We start from the raw sequence: 24,174 nt of genomic DNA on the forward strand, positions 1-24,174 counted from the left end.
GTAAAGTGACATTTTACTATAAAAGGCCTTTCAGCAGCTAAATATTTTTAAATGTTTTCTTCAGGTGCTAGCAGTTCATTTTAATGACCTATTATCAATTACAGATTTTAAAGAATGGAATAAAGGACCTCTTATCTACACTATTTAAATAGGGAAAGACATGCTAGACATAATTAATACACACTTGCAAAGAAAAGAACACGCAAAGAGACAAATACTTTGTAATTGTGTGCCTGTATTTCCAGGGAAAACGAGACCCTTTTGTCTAGTATTTTTGATGTTTTTAACAATTCATAGTAATGAACGCAGATTTCTATAATCACAAGATTAACAGACGTGATTAAATGACACATAACTGTTTTGAACAGAGTAAAAGTATGTCAGGAATGAATTAATGAATGGCAGAATGTTATCAGTAAAGCAGCAATCTTGTACATCACAGACATGTAAAGATCATACCTTGACAGTATAGCTGCAGCATATTGTGTAAAGTCAGTGGCTAGCATGCAAGTGGTAGAAATAAGACTGATAAAACATATTGTCCTCCATAACTAAGTGTGTGGTTAAATGGTTTGCAATTAAGAATTTCATCAAATTGTTGAGAAGCACAATAGGAGCTGTATATTGAAAGTCAGTGTTAACATTAACACAAGTATTTATAGGAGTCTTCAGATTTACGCTTAATAACTAAAATACATTGTTTTAAAATGTTTTCATGTAAAGCGGAAGATATAAAGAGGGCCAAGGTTCTCAGCCTGGAGAAGAAAGAATAGAAATCTTTGTAGATTTTCGAACCACAGAGAAATGTAAGCATTAAAATGTCTTTACATAAGTTTAAGCTCTTCCTTAATAAGGAAAATGTTAATGAGACCAACATATCTGGAGAAGTGAATGCAAAATGGCTGGCAACAGATGTTGAAAAGGCTTTACATCACTATGGCTGTGATACACACAGAAGAGATGTCAGACATGGATCTGGTCAGTAAGCTGCAAGAGTCCATGTAAGGTGCTACTCTGTGTTTCAATCATGGATAGAGAAAAGTATTAGAAGCAGAGAGAGGCATTTCAACAAAGCTCAGATGTATTAGCAATGCTCCTAAAATGTGCATATATAATGTTAATGCCTGATAAAAATAAAAGGTAAACGCAAAATGTCTTGAAAACGTATGGAAACGGGACTCAAACCTGTGGTACTAAAAATTGTCACTAACTTAGCTGGTGCATGAAATGCAATTAGGGTAAGGCTAGTACATGTCAGAAGAGTAGTTGGTAAAAAAATGGGCAACTATAATAAAATATCATTTTAAAATGTTGTGCAAACAAATTCTAGGAGAGACAATTGGAGATTCGAACTATGAAGGATAAATAAGCCTTTGTGAGGGAACTTAGTGCCCGTTTACTAAACAGATGTCCAAGTATGAGGGTTGTTAAATTATACAGTTATTTGAAATTCATGAAGATGGAGATGAGTAAAAAACATTGAGGGTCTAGAAACTGAACATAAGAGGAAGCAGCCATTCTCTTGTTTGGTCAAGTGCACGTAAATATATTATACATTTGTCTGAGCCCAAAATGTTTCTAAAAGCTTCAGAGACTTGTGGTGTAAATGGGCTATAAGACAAAATTAATTAGGTAACAGTGAAATATGTGAAATGAAGTTGAAATCACACGTTTGCAAGGAAGCTTCAATGCATTTGAAGTGCTCATTTTCCTAGGGTGCAGGATTCTATGACAACGTCATGTAGAAAATAAGATGCTAGTTCATGTTGCAAGGATTAACATTGGAGAATTGCTAGTGCTTGCCATTCAATTAATTGATTCGCTTGCGCGCACTCTCAATATAAAAAGATCCATGTGTTTTCTCTAAGTGTAGGACATTTCTCAATGTTGTTGCCTTTTATGGTTACCCTTACTTTGGTCTGACACTGCAATGGATGCTGGTGTCTGTGTCTGTGCTGGTATCTGTGTGGCACCTATGTGAGTAATAGTTCAAAGTGTTGCACTGGGCACATTGCACTGACTGTAGGAGTAACGTTATGTAATACGACTGCACCAGTTGTGTTGTTCCCCTATGTAAATTAGGCTACTGGGGCACTAGATGCATGGAGTGCTATCTGGTGCATACCATGGCATACAGAGTGTGTGAGACAGTAGAGAAATCCTCTTTGGTTCTACAGTTATGTCCGAGAGAAATTGTACGGCAGATTATCCTTTAGGTCCTAGGATGACAGCTATTGTATTTAGGGAGCTCCTAGCAGTGGGTATGAGTATGGGTATGAAAAGGAGAGATAGTTTGATCAAGGAAATGCATTTCTTTGATGGGTACCTCCAAAGTGAATTTCAGTTTGTTGCTTTGGTTGCTGACCACTTGTGAAAAAGTTGAATACAGTGCCCTGTCCAAATAAGGAAAACGATATTGGTAGATCTTTTCCAGTTATGTATGCATTGCTTGTTAAGATTATTCTCATTGTAGATTGCTCTTTGTTCATCTAGGTAAGTAGTCCATTTTGGGGAAAACGTTACACCCACCATGGTGGCATTTTAAAAAAAACTACATTATGCATGGAGTATATTCTAGCAGAATGCACTATAATGTTTGGGGATAAGGCAAAGGGGCAACGCCCAGTACTCAACTTTACTGTAATTATGTGCTGTGCCGTTCATCTGGATATTTGTTTATAATCACTGTAAGGACACTGCAATGAATAACTGTGTTTTGGAATCAAAGGACTAGTTTTCAATAAACTCGAGCAGATGTGTAGTATCTTTACAAAGGCAGGACATGACTCTACAAAATGTTTTATGAAGTAACCAATTTGATCGACAGTTCAAGAACGGACGTGCAAGTGAGCATAATGGATCTACCAAGAGAGGTTTGTCAATTTAGGGTGAATGTCCGATATTTATTCTCCTCATGTTGAGACACTGGAATTATTGTGAGGAAAGCATCCCCTTATTCATATATATCTCTAAGCAAGTGCTATGATGGTTTCTTGAGGTTGCTTGGATGAATTTACTTAATAGTTTTTTGTAGTGCTCAGGTTTGTTGAATTGACTGTAAACCTGCTAGTAAACTGCATTTTGTTTTGCTACACCACAGCCCCCATGTGTTGGTTTGATTTTTTTACTTCTTGATTAGTAATATTTTTATTGCATGGAACTAACCACCGGGGCAAAAGAGTGGCTTACAAGAAATTTGAGTTTAAACTATTACAATTGGGGAACTTAGATATATTAAGAAGGAACGGAGTTAGTATTTCAGGTACATCCTGGATAAGTGAGATTTCAACTCTTTAAAAACACAAAGCACATTGGCTTTGAGATGAAGATGTTTAGGTGAGTGGCTCCAGGCTCTTGACAAATGCATCATTTTGATTCACAAAATTCAAGAAATTGAGCAATACAAACATATGGACAAAAACATGGTGGCAAAAGCAGTCTAGTTTGTTCCATTTTACCCACAACAAAATGGCGCTAAATTAAAAAAACAAAGTATTCTCTTCCTGCTGCATAAATGACCGATAAAAACTACTCTTCAACTTTGAATTTCCTCTGTGATAAATCACAACCAACGGCTGTGCACTGACAGCAAGTAAGGCAAGAATATGTTTTGCATCAAAGACATTTTTTTTCCAAGAAAGCAAAAATAAAGATTTTGAATTTAATAGAAATAGGTGTGTTTTAATATAAAGACATGTTTGTGCCTGTTGTCACCACATAACCGTGTGATAGACAAAACAGAAGACTATTTTATATAGATGAATACATAGCATTTGTACCCACAGACCATTAAAAAGGACTTGAGCTTTAACAAATGGAGACTGTCCCACAAATAGGTTCCTTCATTGCCTCATGGCTTGTGATTAGTGCAAACATTATTTAAAAATTCAGCTTAATTCTTTCAACTTCATTTAAAGTACAAAATAAAAACTGTACAGTGAGCTTCTTCATTTTAACAGAACCCTGAGTTATAACTCTCAGGTACAACTGCATGTGAATGTTAGTGCTTTCTTAGTAAGAGAGTGGGCAAGTTATAGAGAAATACAGCTGATGGAAAGTTAGAAAAGGAAGGAGAAACATGGTTTCGATAAAGAGTATCACTCGATAACAAAGCACTATAAGATAACAAAATACACAGACACACACCAGCTGCACCTATGGAAAGAGAAAAATGGCAAAAGTGTATTGACAAATACATTGCTTCTTGTAGCAATACAGCAGATTTTGATACCAAGGATGTGGCTAATCAGCACTGGTTGACAAAGGCCAGTCCAATACCAGATTTTAATGTAATCCATTGGAATAAGTTAGCGAGCAAATACTATAAATAGGGAAAATGCATATATCCCTTTGTTATGGTGGAAAACTATCATTGGTTTGGCGTTTGTGGTCGATTATGGACAATCCATATGTAGACAAGATTGTGCAACCTGTGGAAACCAGGCAGGAAAGCACAGCTTCTACCATGTCAACTGTCGGGCCAAGTCGGAGGACTTCAAACACAGAGTCTTTAGCCTTTCTTTTGCTGAATGAATGAATGAAGTTGGATTTATATTGCGCAAACTTTGCCAAAAGGCATCAAGGCACATAGGGTGGAATAGCCGAAAACAGTGCAAAAACCAAGGGGAGGCCTATAGGTAGGCTTCTGTGTAGAGCCAGGTCTTTAGGGCTTTGTGGAAAGGAGCAAGAGACACATGGCCCTTGAGTTGGTTGGGTAGTGAATTTCAGAGCTTCGGGGCAAGGGCGAAGAAGGCCTTTCCTCCCCATCTGGCCTTCACCGTCCGCGGAACTGACAGAAGGTTCTTGTTGGCAGAGCGCAAGGCCCTGCCTGGGGTATAGAAAGACACAAGAGACCTGATGTCTTCTGCGCCGGATCCATGAAGGGCACAGTGGGTGAGACAAAGAACCTTAAAGTCTATTCTGGACTGCATCGGGAGCCAGTGAAGATGTTTTCTGATAGAGCCAGAGGATCGTCTAGGGGCATTGACTACAAAACTGGCTGCTGCGTTCTGCACGACTTGCAAACGTTTCACCAGCCTTTTATTTATGCCCAGATAAAGGGCGTTACAGTAATCTAGGCGAGAAGAAATAAGAGCAACCGCAAGTTGTTTTCTAGAGTCCAGGGAGAAGTAGTTAGAGAGTTTTCGCAAAATCCTTAGGACCCCACAGCAGGTGGAAATGGTCCTATTTACTTGTTTGTCGAGGGAAAGTGTAGTGTCAAATATTACACCCAAGTTGCGGGCTGCAAGAGTGGGTGTACGGCAGGTTCCAAGGGCAGATGGCCACCAGTCAGCCGACCAGATCTCATGTTTGCCTCCGAAAACAAGAACCTCCGTCATTTCCCCATTTAATTTGAGGAAGTTTTTTGTCATCCAACCTGTTACAGATTCCATGCAGTTCCTGAAATTTGATGCCTCAGTCTCCACAGATTGAGTGAGGGAGACCATGATCTGGGTGTCGTCGGCATACGATAATACTTCCAATCCGAATGATCTTACTAGCCTGGCAAGTGGGGCCACATATATGTTGAAGAGGGTAGGGCTCAAAGATGAGCCCTGAGGGACCCCACACTGCACAGGCTTAGGGAGAGGAAGTCACTCAATTTAACCATCTGCTTGCGCTGGTTGAGGAACGAGGCCAATAGGCTCAGGGCGGGCCCATCCACTCCCATCTCACCGAGACGGGAGACCAGGATAGATGGGGACAGGGTGTCAAATGCGGCTGTAAGGTCGAGCAGGATCAGAAGGGTAGTCTGACCACTGTCGACCTTAGCGCGGATGTTATTTGCCACCACTGTGAGCGCTGACTCCGTACTGTGCGACGTCCGGAAGCCATGCTGAGAAGAATCTAGCAGGCAGGATTTGTCCAGGAAGGCGCTAAGATGGGAGTTAAGGTGGGCCTTGAGCATCTTGGCGGGAGCAGGGAGCAAGGATATCGGACGGAAGTTTTTTAGGATGGTAAAATCTAGGAGGCTTTCTTCAGGAGTGGCTTGATAATGGCCATTTTCCAAGATGTGGGAAAGACACCCTTGAAAATTGCGTGATTCATTATCTCCAGAAGAGGAGGTAACAGAACCTCTCTACACTCTTTTAAGGTTTTTAGAGGACAAGGGTCCAAGGGGGATCCGGATTTGAGTTTATCAAGGAGATGATTGAGAAGTTCCAGGGTAAGGGGAGGAAAATTTGTCATACTGCTGTGTAATAGGAGGGCTAAATCATAGCTGATATGACATCTGGGATTCACTGCCTACCCAAGTGATACCATAGAATTCCCAACTGAGAGTGTAGAGTCAATCAGTTGGAAGCAATACAAACACAGAAAAAAGTTCCAAACACATAAATCACTGTGATTACACCAGAGTAGAGTAGCCAGAAGCAGACATGTAATTGCTGTTCTTTTTCAGGTCAATCATGTTTAATACTTTCACGGGTATTGAGATGATTGAAGGAAAATTGTGGAGAACAGAAGAAGACATTTCATGACCAGTACATACGATGCACTAGAAGCCCTTTGACCGTGTGGTTCTGCCATGATTACCAGTTAAATTAGTTGGAACATTGTTCCATAGCAGTGAGAATTACAACGTAAAACATGTACTCTACTGTGAACCTTATGCTTGCATTTTAAACAATACTATTTCAGGGCTTCACATTAGTGTCTCCCCAGTGAAACTGTGCCTGGTTCAATACAGTTCTTTCTGCCACTTGAATAAAGCTGGGGTCACGGTATTCTGACTCTGTGACATCCTATTCACAGTCTTAGCGAAGTGTGGAAAAAAGGTAATAAACGTCCTCATTATTAAGGAAGAAACACCCAACTCATCGCACAAAAATACTTTCCAAAGGACATACCATAAGAGAGTGTGTCTATTCATTTCATCTGCAAGAAATTATGATGGTGTATAAATGAAAAAAGTATAAAACCCCAAATTCCATGTAGAGATTAAAATATGATCTCATGTAGCATATTTACAGTCAAATTTACTAGTCAGGTGATCATATGTGTCCTCACAATTTTTCCAATTCCACACAAGCCAATCTGTGAATGAATATAGGTCTAATTCACTTAGATCAAAGAGTAAACCGGAAGGTTATTCCTAATATAGTTTTGACAGTGATCAATGTTGGTCGTACTGCAATCTCTTAAAAAGTAAAAGATCTGAAATGTGAGGCCTTTGTATTTTTATAGTTTTTGATATGGAGACTCAGCACAGTTGACCGCCCCAATAGCAAAGCATAGGAGAAATAAACTGACAGGTCATGATGGCGGGCCACCGCATGGGCAACTTTTCCAGAGCTTTTTTTTAAAAAATATCTCCTACATCAAACCAGTATATTTCACCAACGCCTTCTTATCAAAGGAATGGAAAGATATCGATGCACTAGGCCTGCCTTATGTTACACAAACTGTGACTTACTCCCTACTATCTGTCGGGGCATTTTGAACCAATGTCTTTCCAGCAGCTCTCCTGATTTCTCAATAAACCAATCAGCTTCTTCTGCACCAAAATCTGTCATGGCTGAGCTTGACTGCTCCAGATAGATTTAAAGAGCCATTACATAAAATTATGTGAGCCAGAGTTCAAAGTGTAAATTTGGGTATCAGGTGCTGAGCAGATCTTGTTCCTTTTCAGTGCATGGTATATCCATTCTTGTATTATATGGTCCCTCGCTCAAATCAGCCCAATTTTTATTTTAGACACTACTCTGCTCCAGAATTCTTCTTTTCTTGCCAGGTCTTCTCTCTTTGTTCAAGTTCCATCTGTGTAAATGCTGCGGGTCCCCAGTTTGTGATTAAGCCAGGATTTTTGGAACCTGTAAAACAAACCAAATGATTCATTATACACTAAAGCTATTACTTTTGTTCTAAGATTTATATTGTAACCAAATGTTTTGCCATGTTACTGTTTGACAATTGCTGTTGCACAGAGATACTTCTAGATAATACTATCGAAACCTGTCTGTCACTAAAAACCAAGAGTGAAGTATGCTACTATGTGACAAAGCCTTCTTTTCAAAACAAACCTGTTAAATAAAAGCTCTCACCACCATGCACAACCTACACACCAACTTAATTCCTAGTAAACTGTTATTAAGATTTTATCTGATACTAAAAGGCTAAGGAAGACAAATGATGGTAATTGGTGATCTAAAAAACTTGCAGTCACTAAAAAAGTAACTTTGGTTATCTGAAGTTCAGACTCTCTCCAATTTCTGATTCTTTATTCATGAAAACTGATCACCAACATATAGAATTGGGGGAAAGTCAGGATTCAAGGAAATAGAATGAGCTAGAACTTCAACCCACACGGTGCACCTCCCCTGAAAGAAGCACTCGAATCGTGATGGTTGGAGAAGGCTTGGCTTGGAGAATGCTTGGAACATGACCTATCTCGGTCTATCTCTGAACCTTCAGCACAGAAAGCGCTGGTGAAATAAATAGAGCAGTACTGGTAAGACGGTGCATAACAGTTTAAAATCCTGATACGGTCAACTTACAATTCCATCCTTCTGAGGTCACTGGACTGAGTATCACTGATGTGGGTAGCAAAAACCGCTACAGCCTGATTTATGATTGAGTGGTGGGGGTGTTGGATCCAGGAGCGAGGGGGTTCTACTGGTGGCATTCCTGCACCCATAGTATCCTTACAGCAGTGCAGCTCCTCATGAGCGATAAGAGACTATCCTCTTCAACTTGAACACTAGGTAAACATTCTGCAATACTTGCGGTTCGTTATTAGGAAGAGGCCTGTTTAGGGCGTCCCTTCCTAATCACAGTGGTATGCGTGAATGTTTTGCGACCAAAATGTAGTTGCTAAATATACGCATTTTACTGATATTTCCCCTTCCCCTTTAAGAATGGTTTGGAAACCAGTTTTTAAGAGCAGGCAGTGGTCCCACGGACCATTGTCTACTCTTAAAAAATGAAAGAACACTTTGTATTTATTTTTTTGAAACGCATCCCATTTTCCTTTAAAGAAAACTGTCTGCATTAAAAAAAAAAAAAATGATTGCTTTATTTAAAAGCAATGACAAACATGGTGGTCTGCTGACCCCAGCAGGTCATCATCTCTGTGATTGATGTGATTCCTAATGGGACGCAAATTGCTACCTACCTCATAAATATTTATGAGGTAGGTTGATTTGTGACCCATTAGGAATTGCTATTGAAAACGTTTATGTTTTCTTACATTACGAATTGCGATTTCCTAAATGAGATTTGCTACAAATTGCATTTAGGAAATCGTAATTTTGAAGTTTTGTACATGTGGCTCTTAGTTTCATATTAGTGCTGATATTAAAGACTTATAATAAATTTGTTATTTATAAACCCTCGTATTTTTACAAGTGTTCTTGGCGACTTGGAAATTACTTGAATGTCTCAATGAGGCAGAATACCCACAGTGATAAACAATTCCAAGTTCTCAACTTCTTGTTGCTCCTAACTTCGGACAGACAAATTACAGGATGGCAAAAAACAAAACACACTAGCCAGAATACGGGTGTTACTGCATCCCTGGCGGAAAAACAATGAACTTTAAAGATTGGGTAAAGGGAAACACAAGAACTACAGACAAAGGTTACCACTAGGTACTGTGAATCTCAAACAAAGCATGGCAAATCATCCAATCATTACTAAATCCTATGACATTGCTAGGACCCATACCAAGTAGACTAGAACAGCTAGTCCAGATGTGTATATATTTTTATATATTTTCTGTAAGGTCTTTTCAATGTTTGTGTACTCTGTTTACATATTTTTGGGGACGGACTATATAAATGTAAAACTTCTTTAGGTCTCGCCCTGGAATTAGCATCCAAAGGATGCTTCCAGGGTTGGAGACGTATAGTTAGCTGTCTCGAGGGAAGGACGGACGAGAAGGTGCACGAGTTTGTCCAGGCTGGATTGGTGTGCGCGAACGCGCACGTTCCGTCCTGCGCCGCCCTCCCAGCCTACCGCGCATGCATGCATGCACACAGACAGACACAGACACACACACACACACACACGCGCGCGCACTCGCACTTACACTTACACAGACACGCAGGCACCCAGACAGGCAACCCCCTCCTAATCCTCCCCCACAGTCAGACACGCATACACACAGACTCCAAGACACACGCACACACGCACGCTCACACACATACACAGGCCGCCGCCGCGCGCGCGCCCACACATGCCCCCCTCCCGCCCTCGCAGGCCAGCCACAAAGCGAAGCCCCACTCACCGGCAGCAGGACTCTTCCTCCATTCTTCGGCACCGGGGCGCAGGGTAGGCTCCTGCCTGCTCCGGTGCTGCAACCAATCGCGGCTCTTCCGGCTCTTCCGTGGGAGGCGGGGTAGGCTCCCGCCCTCCTACTTCCTGTTTCCTGTTGTCGCGCCGGCCTGCCTGACTTCCTGCTCGCAGGCCGGCAAAGTGACGGCGGTGATTTGCTTTATTTACATTTTTAGTTAGTTATGCATTTATATATAGCGCGGACTTTATCCGAAGGCGCTATTTATTTATTTATGTATTTACAGTAGGTGAGCAAAGTGTTGTGCACGGATGTTGCTGGTTGCCCACCATGTTTTGAAGAATATCACCCGGGATAATAAAATAATGTTATCTAACTTGTAGACTACTAATTCTGACTTGATATTTTTGAGATCTAAAGCCATATCATATCGTCTATTCGTTAGTCCATACACTGTGTGGTAATCTAAAAGTTATTTGCAGTCTCTTAGATCCAGCCCGACTTTGGCAGTGTAGACCATCTCTATTTGCAGGAGGCTGGGCTATGTGCAGACGTAGTATGTAAGGGTCATCATGCCCTGGAGGTAGATTTCCAGTCCCTGGAGTGACGGTGTACTCATATCGGGTTGGTGCATTAAAAGAAGCTACATTGAAAATGTGAACTTTTTCTATATTTGATTGTGAATTAAACAAAATTGTGTATACCTGTTTGTATTTATTTTTTGAGGTTCAAATAGAAACTGCTTAGGCCGGGCTTCCCTCGGCGTCCAATAATGACTCCGTGGGGACCACAGAAGTCAAATGGTTAAGAACCCTTGCAGGCTTGCACTGCACTAAACCATATGGTCAGGTGCCTAATGACTGTTGCAGGCTGGCCCGGACAGTGCCCATACTCTCCTGCTCGGACTGACTTTGGATCTGGGCCCAGGCCTTACCGTGGGAACGGCGCAGACCCTATGGGAATACCCAGTTGCGCCAACATCGGCATCCAGAGAACTCCGCTGGTTCTTGTAACTGGAAGCAGTCCTGTGCAGTGGTGTGCTGCGATCACACGGCGCGCAGTGCAGCTGTGCAGCGCCAGGAGGGGCGCCTGGAACCGCCGTGACCAGCACCTGCTGTATGTCAAGAAGGGAGACGCTGCTCACTTTGGCACCGCCTGCTTCGCGTCTCATTGACCGAGAAGCGCGGATGGAACTTGTGTTATTAAAAACCCTTATCGGTGCAGTTTGAAATGTCGGCCTCCTCCACTGTAGGCGGGAAATTAGCCTGCGCGCTAAACCCTGGAAAAGAGCAAGTCATTCGAGAAAAATCCGAAATTTGCTGCAGTGATTTAACATTTCTGAATGGTCGAGCTGTGAAGTCTGCAGAAAGGATCGTAATGTTTATTAACGTTATTCAAACGATCAGGAAGAATGAACTACATCAGAGTGCATTCACTGTATTGTCAATATCATTGGTTGTTTAGAAAGCAACCTATGTGAAATTGGGATGGACCCTGCCCCCTTGGTGCACATCTCTGCTGCGTCTCCTTTCCGCTTCTTGATGTCTGGTCCTCGTGTGCGCACCTCACGACCGCGTCCTGGTGCCAGGGTGCCTTCGCATGTACCGCCTCGTCCCCTGTGCCTTCCCTCTAGGCGCACACCTCCCGCGTGCACACTGAGGCTTAAAGGGGAGGGGAGCGCCCCCACCAGTCTATTGTTTCATTGGCTGGGCTTGACCGTGCCGAGCCCGTCGTGATGCCCGCTGCGCACCTTCGAGTTGCCTGCACTCTCGTCCGGAAGATGGCTCAGCGAGTCGAGCACTCACCTCTTAAATGTATGAGTTTGCCGTTCACGTGTTCGAATTAATGCAAGCCTTAAACTTCCTTCGAGATCGGTAAATACTATTACGCTGGGTAATGGAAACATTAATTATTTACAGTGCTTGTATGCGGAAGAAGTGTGGTATGATGTGCAGCATAGTCTTTTCTATTCTTTGTTCACATCCTGTTTCCTGAAAATTCAGACCAAGAACGACCGGGGTTTGGAGGCTAGTTTCCAATATCTGCTGGAAATTTCCAAAGTGTCAGGTTTGTAGGGAATTGGGAAATTCCCTGTGCCGGGCAATAGGACTGACCCTTCCTTCGTTTAAATTTCAGAAATTCTGGACCATTCTAAAACAAGGTAAATCGCCTCTGTCCAAAACCTAGGTTGAACCAGTGCTTTTTAGGTCTCGCCCTGGAATTAGCATCCAAAGGATGCTTCCAGGGTTGGAGACGTATAGTTAGCTGTCTCGAGGGAAGGACGGACGAGAAGGTGCACGAGTTTGTCCAGGCTGGATTGGTGTGCGCGAACGCGCACGTTCCGTCCTGCGCCGCCCTCCCATACTACCGCGCATGCATGCATGCACACAGACAGACACAGACACACACACACACACGCGCGCACTCGCACTTACACTTACACAGACACGCAGGCACCCAGACAGTCAACCCCCTCCTCCTCCTCCCCCACAGTCACACACGCATACACACAGACTCCAAGACACACGCACGCTCACACACATACACAGGCCGCCGCCGCGCGCGCGCCCACACATGCCCCCCTCCCGCCCTCGCAGGCCAGCCACAAAGCTAAGCCCCACTCACCGGCAGCAGGACTCTTCCTCCATTCTTCGGCACCGGGGCGCAGGGTAGGCTCCTGCCTGCTCCGGTGCTGCAACCAATCGCGGCTCTTCCGGCTCTTCCGTGGGAGGCGGGGTAGGCTCCCGCCCTCCTACTTCCTGTTTCCGGTTGTCGCGCCGGCCTGCCTGACTTCCTGGTCGCAGGCCGGCAAAGTGACGGCGGTGATTTGCGTTATTTATATTTTTAGTTAGTTATGCATTTTTATATAGCGCGGACTTTACCCGAAGGCACGCAGGGTGAATAATTTACTCTGCAGATACAAAGAGATAACTACAGTGCAGTTCAACAGGCAAAGTTTCCAGCTGCAGCGACTGTTTTTTCCGGAGCAAACAAGAATTCATGGAGACCTCTGGAAAAGTAAGCATATAACTAACTTTCAACTGCAAAAAGATAAAATACTTAAAACTAGACTTGTTTCTTCCTTTTTCCCTACAGGCATTTTTAGCCTCATGCATAAAACTAAGTCCTGATGATGTTAGCAATATTTAGGTTTTATAAATGTGACAGTATTGGTACTCTAATCAATTGTGACTAGATTGTTCATTGTATTTACAGTCACTAAAAAAGGTCTCAGCTGTACATTTATTTTTCAGTTGTTTCTTGTTGTTTCCCACTCACCCCTTTATTTTTGTTTGTTCCTTTTCTGTTATGTAATTGAATAAATACTTGCATTTTTTCATTTTTTGTAATTTTGTTGACATAGAATGTATTGTTCTTCTATGTCGGATATTTAGTTCTTAATTTAGATGAAGGGAGCACTTGTTCCTTGACAAATACTTGTTCCATGGTCTCTGAGAGAACTCTGGGGTTCCTTTGTTTACGAAAACACAGGTGATTACCAATAGCAATCCTATATGAGCACTCAACTAATGCACATAAACAAATATTTATATATTCGTAATATAGAATTTTTCTAGAACGGTCCTTGTTGTGACCAAACATGACGAAGATACATTTTTTAAAAGTAATATTCAGTTCTATTTAAGAAAAATAGCAATAGAAGTGAACAGCCGAATTCTCTTTTTAAAAAAAGCGTGAAACATCCACATTTTAAAAGTCAGTCAATAAGTCAAAATATATTTCAAAAGTACGCAATCTCCTAGAACGATCATGCAGTAAAGTGAATATTTGCGGTGTAAATAAAAAAAAAGTAAAAAAAAAAAAGTAAATAAAAAAAATGTAATTCACAATACCAATGGCTCAAACTTTCCTAATGCGAGACCTATTGCATTGCAAATGCTTGTTCTGTCCTGCACTTAAAGTCCTGATACCCCCTCAACTGAAGCCCATTATTAAGTCTTTCTTCCATTTTTATTCATCTAATTTGTAACTGTTTTATTTACTCTTCTCTGTAAATAATTTGCATAGTGCACAAAATTACTTTAATTAGCTCCCTTATTCATTCTCTGACATTTTTAACTGAGTCATTTTTTGATACAATCTGAAGCCTTATTCAAAAAGCATTTGAAAACCTGGCCCTTCATGGCCCCTGATACACTATGTTACTCCTTAATCTAATTTTTGTTCCAATCTCTTTTCTATTCTCCTCCTAGTCCCCCTTCATCTGGGATCATTATCATTTCTAAGTGCATGATGAAGCTCAACTACGAGGGGCAGTGCACTTTTTAGGAATAACATCAATTAATGTGCTTGCAACATATAATTCACTGCTGTAACAGAAGGCTCTTAATGAAAATAGCCATTCTCAAACGCTTCAGGATCCTCCCACACCATTCAAGGCTGCTTTGCCTGGATTTATACCAAGCCTTGCAGTGAGGTAAGTTTAGCTCTTTGGAATCTGGTGATCCTTAGTTCTTATTTTTATTTTATACTCTAAATGGTTTTCTGCTCGAATAACTTGCCTCCATCTCTCAGATGGTGGATTGTTTCTTGGTGATACTGCGTATCAACGTGTGCATATTGATAAGATGAGCCCGCCCCTCTATGTTCGGGTTCCTTTTTTTGCTCTTCCATTTACTCACTATATTAAAGATAGCTGGTTCGTTTTCCAGTCCTCAAAATCAACCTATGAAGCCTTAATAACTAGCTTTTGACTCTGAATTCATTTCTAGGTCTGTGTACACTGAGTGGCACTGTACTGTATACCCCACTGGGCTGGTATCTCAATTTCTTTAAGGCCACATGTATGAAGTGATTTTGCATTTGCAAACAAGCCAATTCGCAGAATCGGCCTGTTTGAGGAAAGCAAAAAGTTTTTTTCCAATGTACCAACCTCCATTTTGGGATTCGCCAACCTGTTATTGAATCGCAAAATGGGTATGATGATTTTATAATTTTTGGAAGGGGCGTGTTAGGGCACGCATTCCCGATACCTAATTGCAGCGGTCTGTCTGAATGTTTTGCGACTAAATACCCGTCGCAAAACAATCGCAGTTAACCATCAGATTCAATCTGATTGTAACCCATTTGCTAGCGGGAAGGGGTTCCCAAGGGACCCCTTAACTTTTGTGAATGGTGAACGCTATTTAAGAGCAGGCACTTGTCCCACAGACCACTGCCTGCTCTTAAAAAATGAAAAGAAAACATTGCATTTTTTTCTTTGAAACGCAACCCTTTTCCCTTGAAGGAAAATGGCCTGCATTTTTTTTTTAAATGATTGTTTTATTTAAAACCAATTACAGACATTGTGATCTGCTGACCCCAGCAGGCCACCATCCCTGTGATTTTAGCGATTCCTAATGGGTCCCAAATTTTGACCTACCTCCTTAATATTAAGGAGGTGGTCGATTTGCAAACCCCTAGGAATCGCTAGATGAAATTCATGGAATTTCATACATTAGGGATAGTGATTACCGAATTGTGATTCTCTGAAAATCGCAATTAGGTAATCACTACTTTTAATATTGATACATGGGACGCTAGTTCTTAATTTTCCCATTTTAATTGCTAGACTACTGCTTCTCATTGAGTAGATCAACACTCCTCAATGCCACACAAACTTTTGTAATTTGGCAGATCTGTTCAAGGATAATCATAAATCTTCATTAATTTCCAGAATCAACTGTGCTCTTGCTGTATCCCTTTTATCCTGATGAAGACCTACCTACAAATAATTGAGGACCAAAACACTGTCAATATATGTGGCTATTAGGGTGACTTTAAAACAAAACCTGTTTACAGAGAATTTTCTAGAATTGCCATTACCTAACCCAAACATTCAGTATTCAATTTAGAAGTCCATCACAGATTATCTGTTAAACACTTTTGAACTATTTTTCTCACTCTTGCATTGTGTGTTAGTTTTTCCGGTACTAAACACTTTTTACTTGTATTAATGTATGATCGTACTCAAGCTAAATACAGCTAAATGCATACATTTTTAAAGTTCACACGGCTTACTGATGTCTTTTCCTTTTGTTGACATTGCAGATTGTGGACATATGTATTATCCCACAAGATTTGTGAAAGTGTATAAATGATAACCCATTAAAACATTGGGAGCAGGTAGGTAGAGTTACAGCCTCTGGTCTGGCAGTACAGATCCCCAAACCCCTGAAACACAGCTCCTTCACTTAGATAATTACCACAAATCAGAAATATTTGTGGTTTGACTGATCGACCTGCACCAATTAGGAAGAATATCCGCTCATAACAGGAATACAGCACACACAGACTGGTTTCAGCCTTGCTGGACCTCATCAGTGAAGTGCAGCTTGGATCTTATGGCATGGTGAGCACAGGCCCAGGTAGGGTGGAAAATTAAAATAAAACAATTGATTGGTGGAACAATATACTATACTCTGTGGATGCCCAGAGGGAAACACACTTGGAGTGCGATCGTCTTATTGAATACCTGCACCTGCATTGGTGGGACCCGGTTCTCTTTTCTGGGCCCGAAGCTTTGGACCTCACTACCTACCTCTATTAGGCTCGAGGCGGATTATGTGTGGTTCAGGAAACTACTCAAAACGTGGCTGTTCACCCTGGCGTATAACTAGCTGTTCCTTTGCTTGCTTTTTTTCTGTTTTTTCTTCGTCTACTCTTCCTCCTCTGTGCCCCCATAGCGCCAAGAGACCTGTTGGTGAACGAGCGCTCTATAAATTACCATGTAACATAACCTGGTTGCTGGCAATATCATAACTGCTTTTTAAAATCTTGTAATGGTTGAAGATGATGCTAAGCATCTTATGTGGACTCGCTCATTCTCATGGACCACTCCAAATGGTTACGGTGGAATCATGATGAAAATGTCTTGTGAAGGAGTTTACAAGGGCCCTGCGTGGGTCAGATAAAGAGAGCAAATGAAGCATTCTGCGAGGGTGGGCTGCAGTGCAGGGGAACAATAAAGTCCTTCCTGAAATAAAACGGTTTCTGGATCAAAACGTGAGTGTAAAACGCAAACTTGTACTTGTCTATACTGACCAGTGCAAATAGGCCAATGAGGTGGTCCTGTTGTTTGCCGGAGAAGGCAGGTGTAGCCGTGGCAGGGCGCGCACATGCAGTGAACAGCGTTCATTCAGAAGGCTTAAGAAGTGGTTTACACCAACAACAAGTCATGTCTGGGAGAGTGCTTCAAATGTACAGGCACAATGGAACAGGGTTGGGGTGCAACCAAGAGAAAAAACACGGCTCTACCACCTCTGGGCACACCACTGATTTAACATCTTCTGGAGTATGGCACCTTTACTGGTAAGCACATCAACAGACAAGTAACTGCAGGTTATCTATCAGAATTCTGAAAATCTCAGGTTGCTTAAAAAACAATGAGGCTCTGGTGTTTGCTACATATGGAGCAAACATGAATTACCTCAAAGAAAGTCATCTACATAGGTATTACATTGTATAAGAGGGAAGGTGACCCGTTTAAAAGGCATAATGCTTCCACTTTTGTTTAAAGCATTTTTTGAACATCTTAGGAATTCACCTAAGACTCTTAGGAGTGCTGCAGGGAATTTGCAATAGTCATGCTGCCAGACGTTTGCACGTTCAACATGCTTTTCACATGCATAATGTAACAGGGTATGTTTGGTTATGTGTAAATACTATGTTAAAAGTGCAATCGATTCTCAAAACATTTCTAAGGCTTTTTCTCAACAGGGAAATATTTTTCCGTATGGAGTAATATATTCCCAGACAATCTCTTTTGTGTATCGACTAATAGGTTTGAGGCTATTCATCTATGTCGTTGTAATTCTGACCTTCCTTGGGACGTCCACTCCCTGCCCAGTCAGTAGCTTTTCTCATATGCAAAATCACATCATACTGCTGTAATTTTACATGTGAGTAAATCATTTTGCAAGTTAAAATTCCAATGTTGTGGATAAAAAAAGGTGAAATTACACTTGATCAACATGTCACCTAATTCCTATAGTGCATATGGGTGGGATACCTCATTGTTACCTACACTTGTTAAACAAGCCATTTGCACCCCTCGGTTCGAAACTGGACTCTAGGTAAGTGCAGTGAATTGAGACTGTCCCTTTTTGGGTCTCGCTGGCAATGCATCCGCAAGGATGCATTTGTCCAGCTGGAGACCAATAGCGATCACTCTGGGGGGAAGGAGGACAAGAGGGTGCACGAGCTTTTCTTTCTGGATTCGTGTGCGCGAACGCGCACGTTCCGTCCTGCGCCGCCCTCCCATACTCCCAGCCTAACGCGCGCGCATGCACACAGACAGACAGACAGACACACACACACACGCGCACACGCACTTACACTTACACAGACACGCAGGCACCCAGACAGGCAACCCCCTCCTCCTCCCCCACAGTCACACACGCATACACACAGACTCCAAGACACACGCACACAGTCACACACGCATACACACAGACTCCAAGACACACGCACGCTCACACACATACACAGCCCGCCGCCACGCGCGCGCCCACACATGCCCCCCCCGCCCTCGCAGGCCAGCCACAAAGCGAAGCCCCACTCACCGGCAGCAGGACTCTTCCTCCATTCTTCGGCACCGGGGCGCAGGCTAGGCTCCTGCCTGCTCCGGTGCTGCAACCAATCGCGGCTCTTCCGGCTCTTCCGTGGGAGGCGGGGTAGGCTCCCGCCCTCCTACTTCCTGTTTCCGGTTGTCGCGCCGGCCTGCCTGACTTCCTGGTCGCAGGCCGGCAGAGTGACGGCGGTGATTTGCGGTATTTATTTATTTAGTTATTTATGCATTTTTATATAGCGCGGACTTTACCCGAAGGCGGTATTTATTTATTTATGTATTTATGCATTTTTATATAGCGCGGACTTTACCCGAAGGCGGTATTTATTTATTCATGTATTTATGCATTTTTTTTCACTCTAGCACGATCCGAGCTAGGAAAATATTGGCAAGTCAATCGTGCAACGAGCATCATTTAAACACAGAAAAAAACAGATGTTTCACATTTCCAAAACATTTCCTTGTTGTAATTTGTTATAAACGGTAATTTGTTAACATGAATTTAGAAGCATTCATGCCACCCACTGCCATGCCCTGATGACGATGCCAGTAGAGAACGAAGTCAAAAAGGCAGGTGGCATCTATCTGCCTTCTATATCTAACCAACGTACAAGAGAGGATTTTATTGACCACTTATCCTAAACCAAGGTAGTTCAAGGTGCTGCCAAATGCACTGATGAAGGAAAAGGAAAGGAGGTTCAGTAAAATTAAATATTGCTTAGGGTCACACAGTTTGTTCAACTGAGCTGAGGAAGCCAAGATTAATCATAGGTTTCTTGGAGTCAGTGAGTCAGTCAAATATTCTTTATTCGGATTTTCATACCCATGAAAGAAAACATTGAACGTGTAAATGGATAATATATAAACATTCATTACAGCATTTCTATTAAGGTCAAAAGAGAAATATTCAGCAAAGCAGCCTAAAGTCATGAGTCTTGATGATATTAAATATGAGTACATTTCCAGTACATTAAGACTAAACAAACGACCAGCCCTAAAAAAATAAAATGCTAAATGTATACATTTTTGCTTACTACTTTACATCTATTGACTTTCCCCGGTGATGCATGTTGATCCATCAAGAACTGCAAAGCACAGTCACGTGATTAAACATGGCATGAATTATTATTATTATAAGGATTCTGTAGTGTTCTTCATCAGTTTTTGCACACCTCCAAGAGTTTCAACGGAAGCAATGCTTGTACATGCAAATGTTCAGAACTCTTTGTGGACATCTTTAGATGCTGCAGAGAACAAGGAGTAGAGCAAGCATGCTAATAGCTGAAGTATTACCTAATGTTATGTGATGGCAATAGATCACACAGACTTCTTCTATTGGTGTTGAAAGAAGTTTATTCTTTGGGGCCAGGCACCACAATCCAGCTAATAAGTGCGCACTCACATGTGGAATGACACATTCAGCCATTCTAAAAGTGAACAACAGCATTACAATAACACCAGTCATGGTCAATGGTAGAGATAACATGCTCATGCCACACTTGAACAACTGGAGTCGTATTATACACAGAGCCCTGGTGGGGGCACAATATGTTTTCGCTCTCGCTTTGCGCAGCCCTGAGGCACTTTTGGTAATATAAAAGAGGCCGCAGATCCTTTAGCGGCCCATTCTGTAATACAGCTAGCACTGGCGCACAATTAGAAACAGTGCTATCATCAGAGGGCATTCCCTCTTTTGTTTAGGGCACGGCCTACATGTTGATAATGCCTGCTGTTCCTACCTGTAAAGTGCTTTGAAAATTTGATGGAAGGTACTTCTTTGTTGAATTTTGATTTTCTTTTCTGAATTCAGTGGGTCCTTGGTATTTCAAGTGCACACTTATTCACTGCCCTGGATAAGGTCTCACAACTTTATCACTCCTTTGTGCTATCCTACTCTTACAACTTTTTAAAAGCCGTAGTTCTTGAGGTTTAGTTCAGTCAATGTCGAATCAGTGTCAAATTCATGTTGATGTGCTAACTTCACCACCACCTAGACAGTATATAGGACAAAACTAAGGAACAACTGTTACTATGTCATAATGCAAATGGGTTCCATCCTTTTAATCCACCCAGATTTTTTGCTTTCACCAGGTTTTTGGAAAGTTATTTACAAAAGTTTAAGCTATTGCCATTATAAATTACAATAACTTTCATTTAAGTATGAATTATTAAGCCATTGTTATTTGTAATATCAATACATCTAAGTCACGTAAATACAACACATATTGCATTACAAATGCTATAGGTGTCACAGTTGCGAAAGTTAAAACTATTGGCATTGTAAATGACAAAGCTATTAATTTAGATATTTTCAAAACCAAAACATAAAAAAAGATTTGTGATTTACAATACCAATAGCTCAAACTTTCCTAATGCGAGACCTATTGCATTGCAAATGCTTGTTTTTAGATGCCTCAAGTGACTGCCGAGTTGAAGTTAGCTAGGAAAGTTTTAAGAAAACTGCAGCTCCTCCGCTAAGACGGAGGAGCTTCGCCCCACTGCTGCTGTGCAGCAGTAAAAGATAGGAAAATTAAAATGATAACGCAATGTTATTATCATTTTATTCTTCCCTGCTGCGGCAGTAAGAGGGCAGAGCTGCTCTGCTGAAAGCACAGGGGAGGAGTGGTGGGCACACTAAAGTGTGCATGATGCTTTAACCGGCCCGCTTGGGCCGGCCAAACAGTCATGCGCACTTTAGCATTTTCACCAATCAGGCAGCATTACAGCTTGTATGGAGAAAATGACCAGGTCTCCAGTCCCCGTCTGAGCACCGACCCCCAGAGATCAGACCAATCAGAGCGCTGCATTGCAGCATTGTGATTGGCTCAGGGGAGCCTGGCTGCTTCCTGTTTGGCGAAGGAGAGACAGCGTTGGACAGAGTGGCGGGGAGGTAAGTGAATTTTTCTTTTTTTTACAATTATATCTCCTTACCCCCATGCCCCCACCCAAGATCCGTGCTGCCAGATACGCATTTTATTTTTTTTGCAGTTTTATACAGCGCGAACATGACCCGAACTGAATCAGGTATCAGAGCGGTTTACATAGCACCAGTTACGTTACATGAGGACACGCATTCATTTTTGTTAGGCACGGGGAGATTAAGTGATTTGCCCATAATCACAGGATGTTTGGCGTCGTTACCAAGACTCGAACCCAGATCCCCAGGTCCGAGGTCGAGCGCCTTAGCAGGAAAAGAAGAGTAGCGGGTACATTTAATAATCGTTTTAAAACTATAAAAAAAAATTCACTATTTTGAGATCACTTAAAAAGTGCAACCTTGATACATCAATCAATAGGTTGCTTAGACACTTTCAAGACGTGTCATTCGAGCTACATGACAAACAGCAAAAAAAGACATCAATTTAGGTAAACAATCATCGACAAAGCCAATAGGTATGCTGTTAGCTGCCAAGTGTGTTTTGTTTGCCAATGCCTGTTTCGTTACATGTTTTTTGATACAGAATAACAAGAAAAACATTCAAAGATGGCTTTCTGTGCGTGTGCCTGAGTTCGGATGAATGGCAGTTCATTTTGCCCAGATAATGGCTGCCTGGTACCCATAGCAAGTAAAGCAAGACACCATTACGATTGACAGACGTTAGAACGAGTGGCAAATACTGAAAGAAATCCGTCAAGAGGGGCACACAGGCTCACAACAAGGATTCGCCTTACGGGAGCTAACAGCAGTGGACACAGCAAAGAAAGGTTTCGTCAAGAAAATAACAGTGTACACTGCAAGGATTAAAATAAAAAAATGCACCCTTTTGTTAAGAATATAACACGTCAGGCATTAAAGCATATGAAGTAAGATTTGAAAAGCAAAGAAAACAGTTAATGCAAGTACCAATACATACAAAGTAAGCCCTTCTAAAAGAGAAAAACAGCAAACACACAGTACACCATTTACGAACGATCTTTTGCAGTTGTCATATATATATATGATTTGTCAATTTACGCATGACTAGGGTGCATTGACTTCTTTATATTGTGGACACTCTCCGGCGCCCAAGGTTACTCCACATGTCAACTATGTGTAAAGTCATATTGCATTATGATTATGTCATGGTGATTGGGTAAGCTAGGCCGAGCATGGCCGAGGAACTGTGCGGTCTATACTGCTGCCCCTACTGTCATGATGCATTGTTCTCTATGTCTAAAAAACAAATGCCAATAAACAGAGTTGACAAAAAAAAAAACACAGTACACCAAGCAAGATTTTATTTAAAAAGTTACTCTAGTGGACCCATCAAAGTACAACAGCCTGGAATGCAAGCATTTGTAAAAAGCTAGCACTACAGTGAATGAAGGAAGCTTTGGTAAAGAAACTAAAAGCGAGCACAGCAAGCACCAGGGTACACTAAGCGTGCTAATTCAAAGAACATAACGATACCGCACCTTATAAGAATGGCAACGCAAACTTTTTTTTATAAAGGAACAGCTTTGGGGAAATTAAAGCAAATACAGTGCACAAAGTAGTTGTTTTTCAAGAAAATATCGAGCGATATAAAGCAATTGTTCTTGTTTTTTAATTATTATTCCAAAGTAGGTGTTAAGCAGGTAGGTGGAAACTGCTGCATTGAGTTTACTTGCTGTAAAACCAGACCTGAGAAGCGCAAGTTCTTCATTTTCCTCTAGAGGGTGCTAGTTACCAACTGGATGTAGACAGACTCCTTATAATAACTCACAAACTCTACAGTCGCAGCTGCTGTTATTAAAGCACTGACAGAATCACCGCCGACATCACCAATGAGACGGAGAAAAAGGTGGAGGGAGAGTATGTGGTGTAACGGCCAGAGCTGCCGAATTTGGCACGGGGAACCAGGTTTTATTCTCGGCATCGGTTCAATATTCTGGGCAAATAACTTAATCTACACGTGCCTAACAAAAACAAGCATTAGCAGAGCCAATAGTTCTCGCTTATGCAAGAGCAATTGGCGTTGTCAATATGTTTTAGCCACGTAGTACACCAGCGTGGCTGCTGTTCAGCATAGCAAAACGTTAGAAGCGTAAAGGCAAGTGTTGTGGAGTGTTGTAAAGTGGTATGGAGTCGTTGCGTGAAGTGGAGGGCCAAGGAGTGGTGTGGAGTGGCGTAGAGTATCATAGAGGGGAGTGTCGTAGAGGGACAGAGTGGAGTAAAGATTCAGACTGGCATGGCAGAGTGTTGTGGTGTGGTGTGACAGGGTGGAGAGGCATACACAGTGTGGAGTAGAGTGTTGTGAAGTAGCATGACATAGAGAGGAGTCGACTGTTGTAGAGTGGAATGGCAGAATGGAGTAGAGTGTTGCAGAGTGGAGTGGCGTGGAGTGACGTGTAGTGGCGTAGACTGGAGTGGCACAGATTGGAATTGTGGAGTGGAGAGGCACAGTGTGTC

At 41.9% G+C, this 24,174-nt stretch overlaps 1 protein-coding gene across 1 annotated transcript in view; it reads right to left on the reverse strand.

Moving 5' to 3' along the window:
• Positions 1 to 3,660: 3,660 nt before the first annotated feature.
• Positions 3,661 to 24,174, reverse strand: part of SWAP70 (switching B cell complex subunit SWAP70) — a 434,919-nt gene continuing 414,405 nt past the window's right edge. Inside the window, exon 12 of the mRNA XM_078680959.1 lies at positions 3,661 to 7,814. Within this exon, the coding sequence (XP_078537085.1) occupies positions 7,702 to 7,814 (113 nt within the window). The 3' untranslated portion in view covers positions 3,661 to 7,701. The remainder of the gene's footprint in view (positions 7,815 to 24,174) is intronic.

Source organism: Lissotriton helveticus, chromosome 3_1 (genome assembly GCF_964261635.1).
Source record: "Lissotriton helveticus chromosome 3_1, aLisHel1.1, whole genome shotgun sequence".
Taxonomy (NCBI): Eukaryota; Metazoa; Chordata; class Amphibia; order Caudata; family Salamandridae; genus Lissotriton; species Lissotriton helveticus.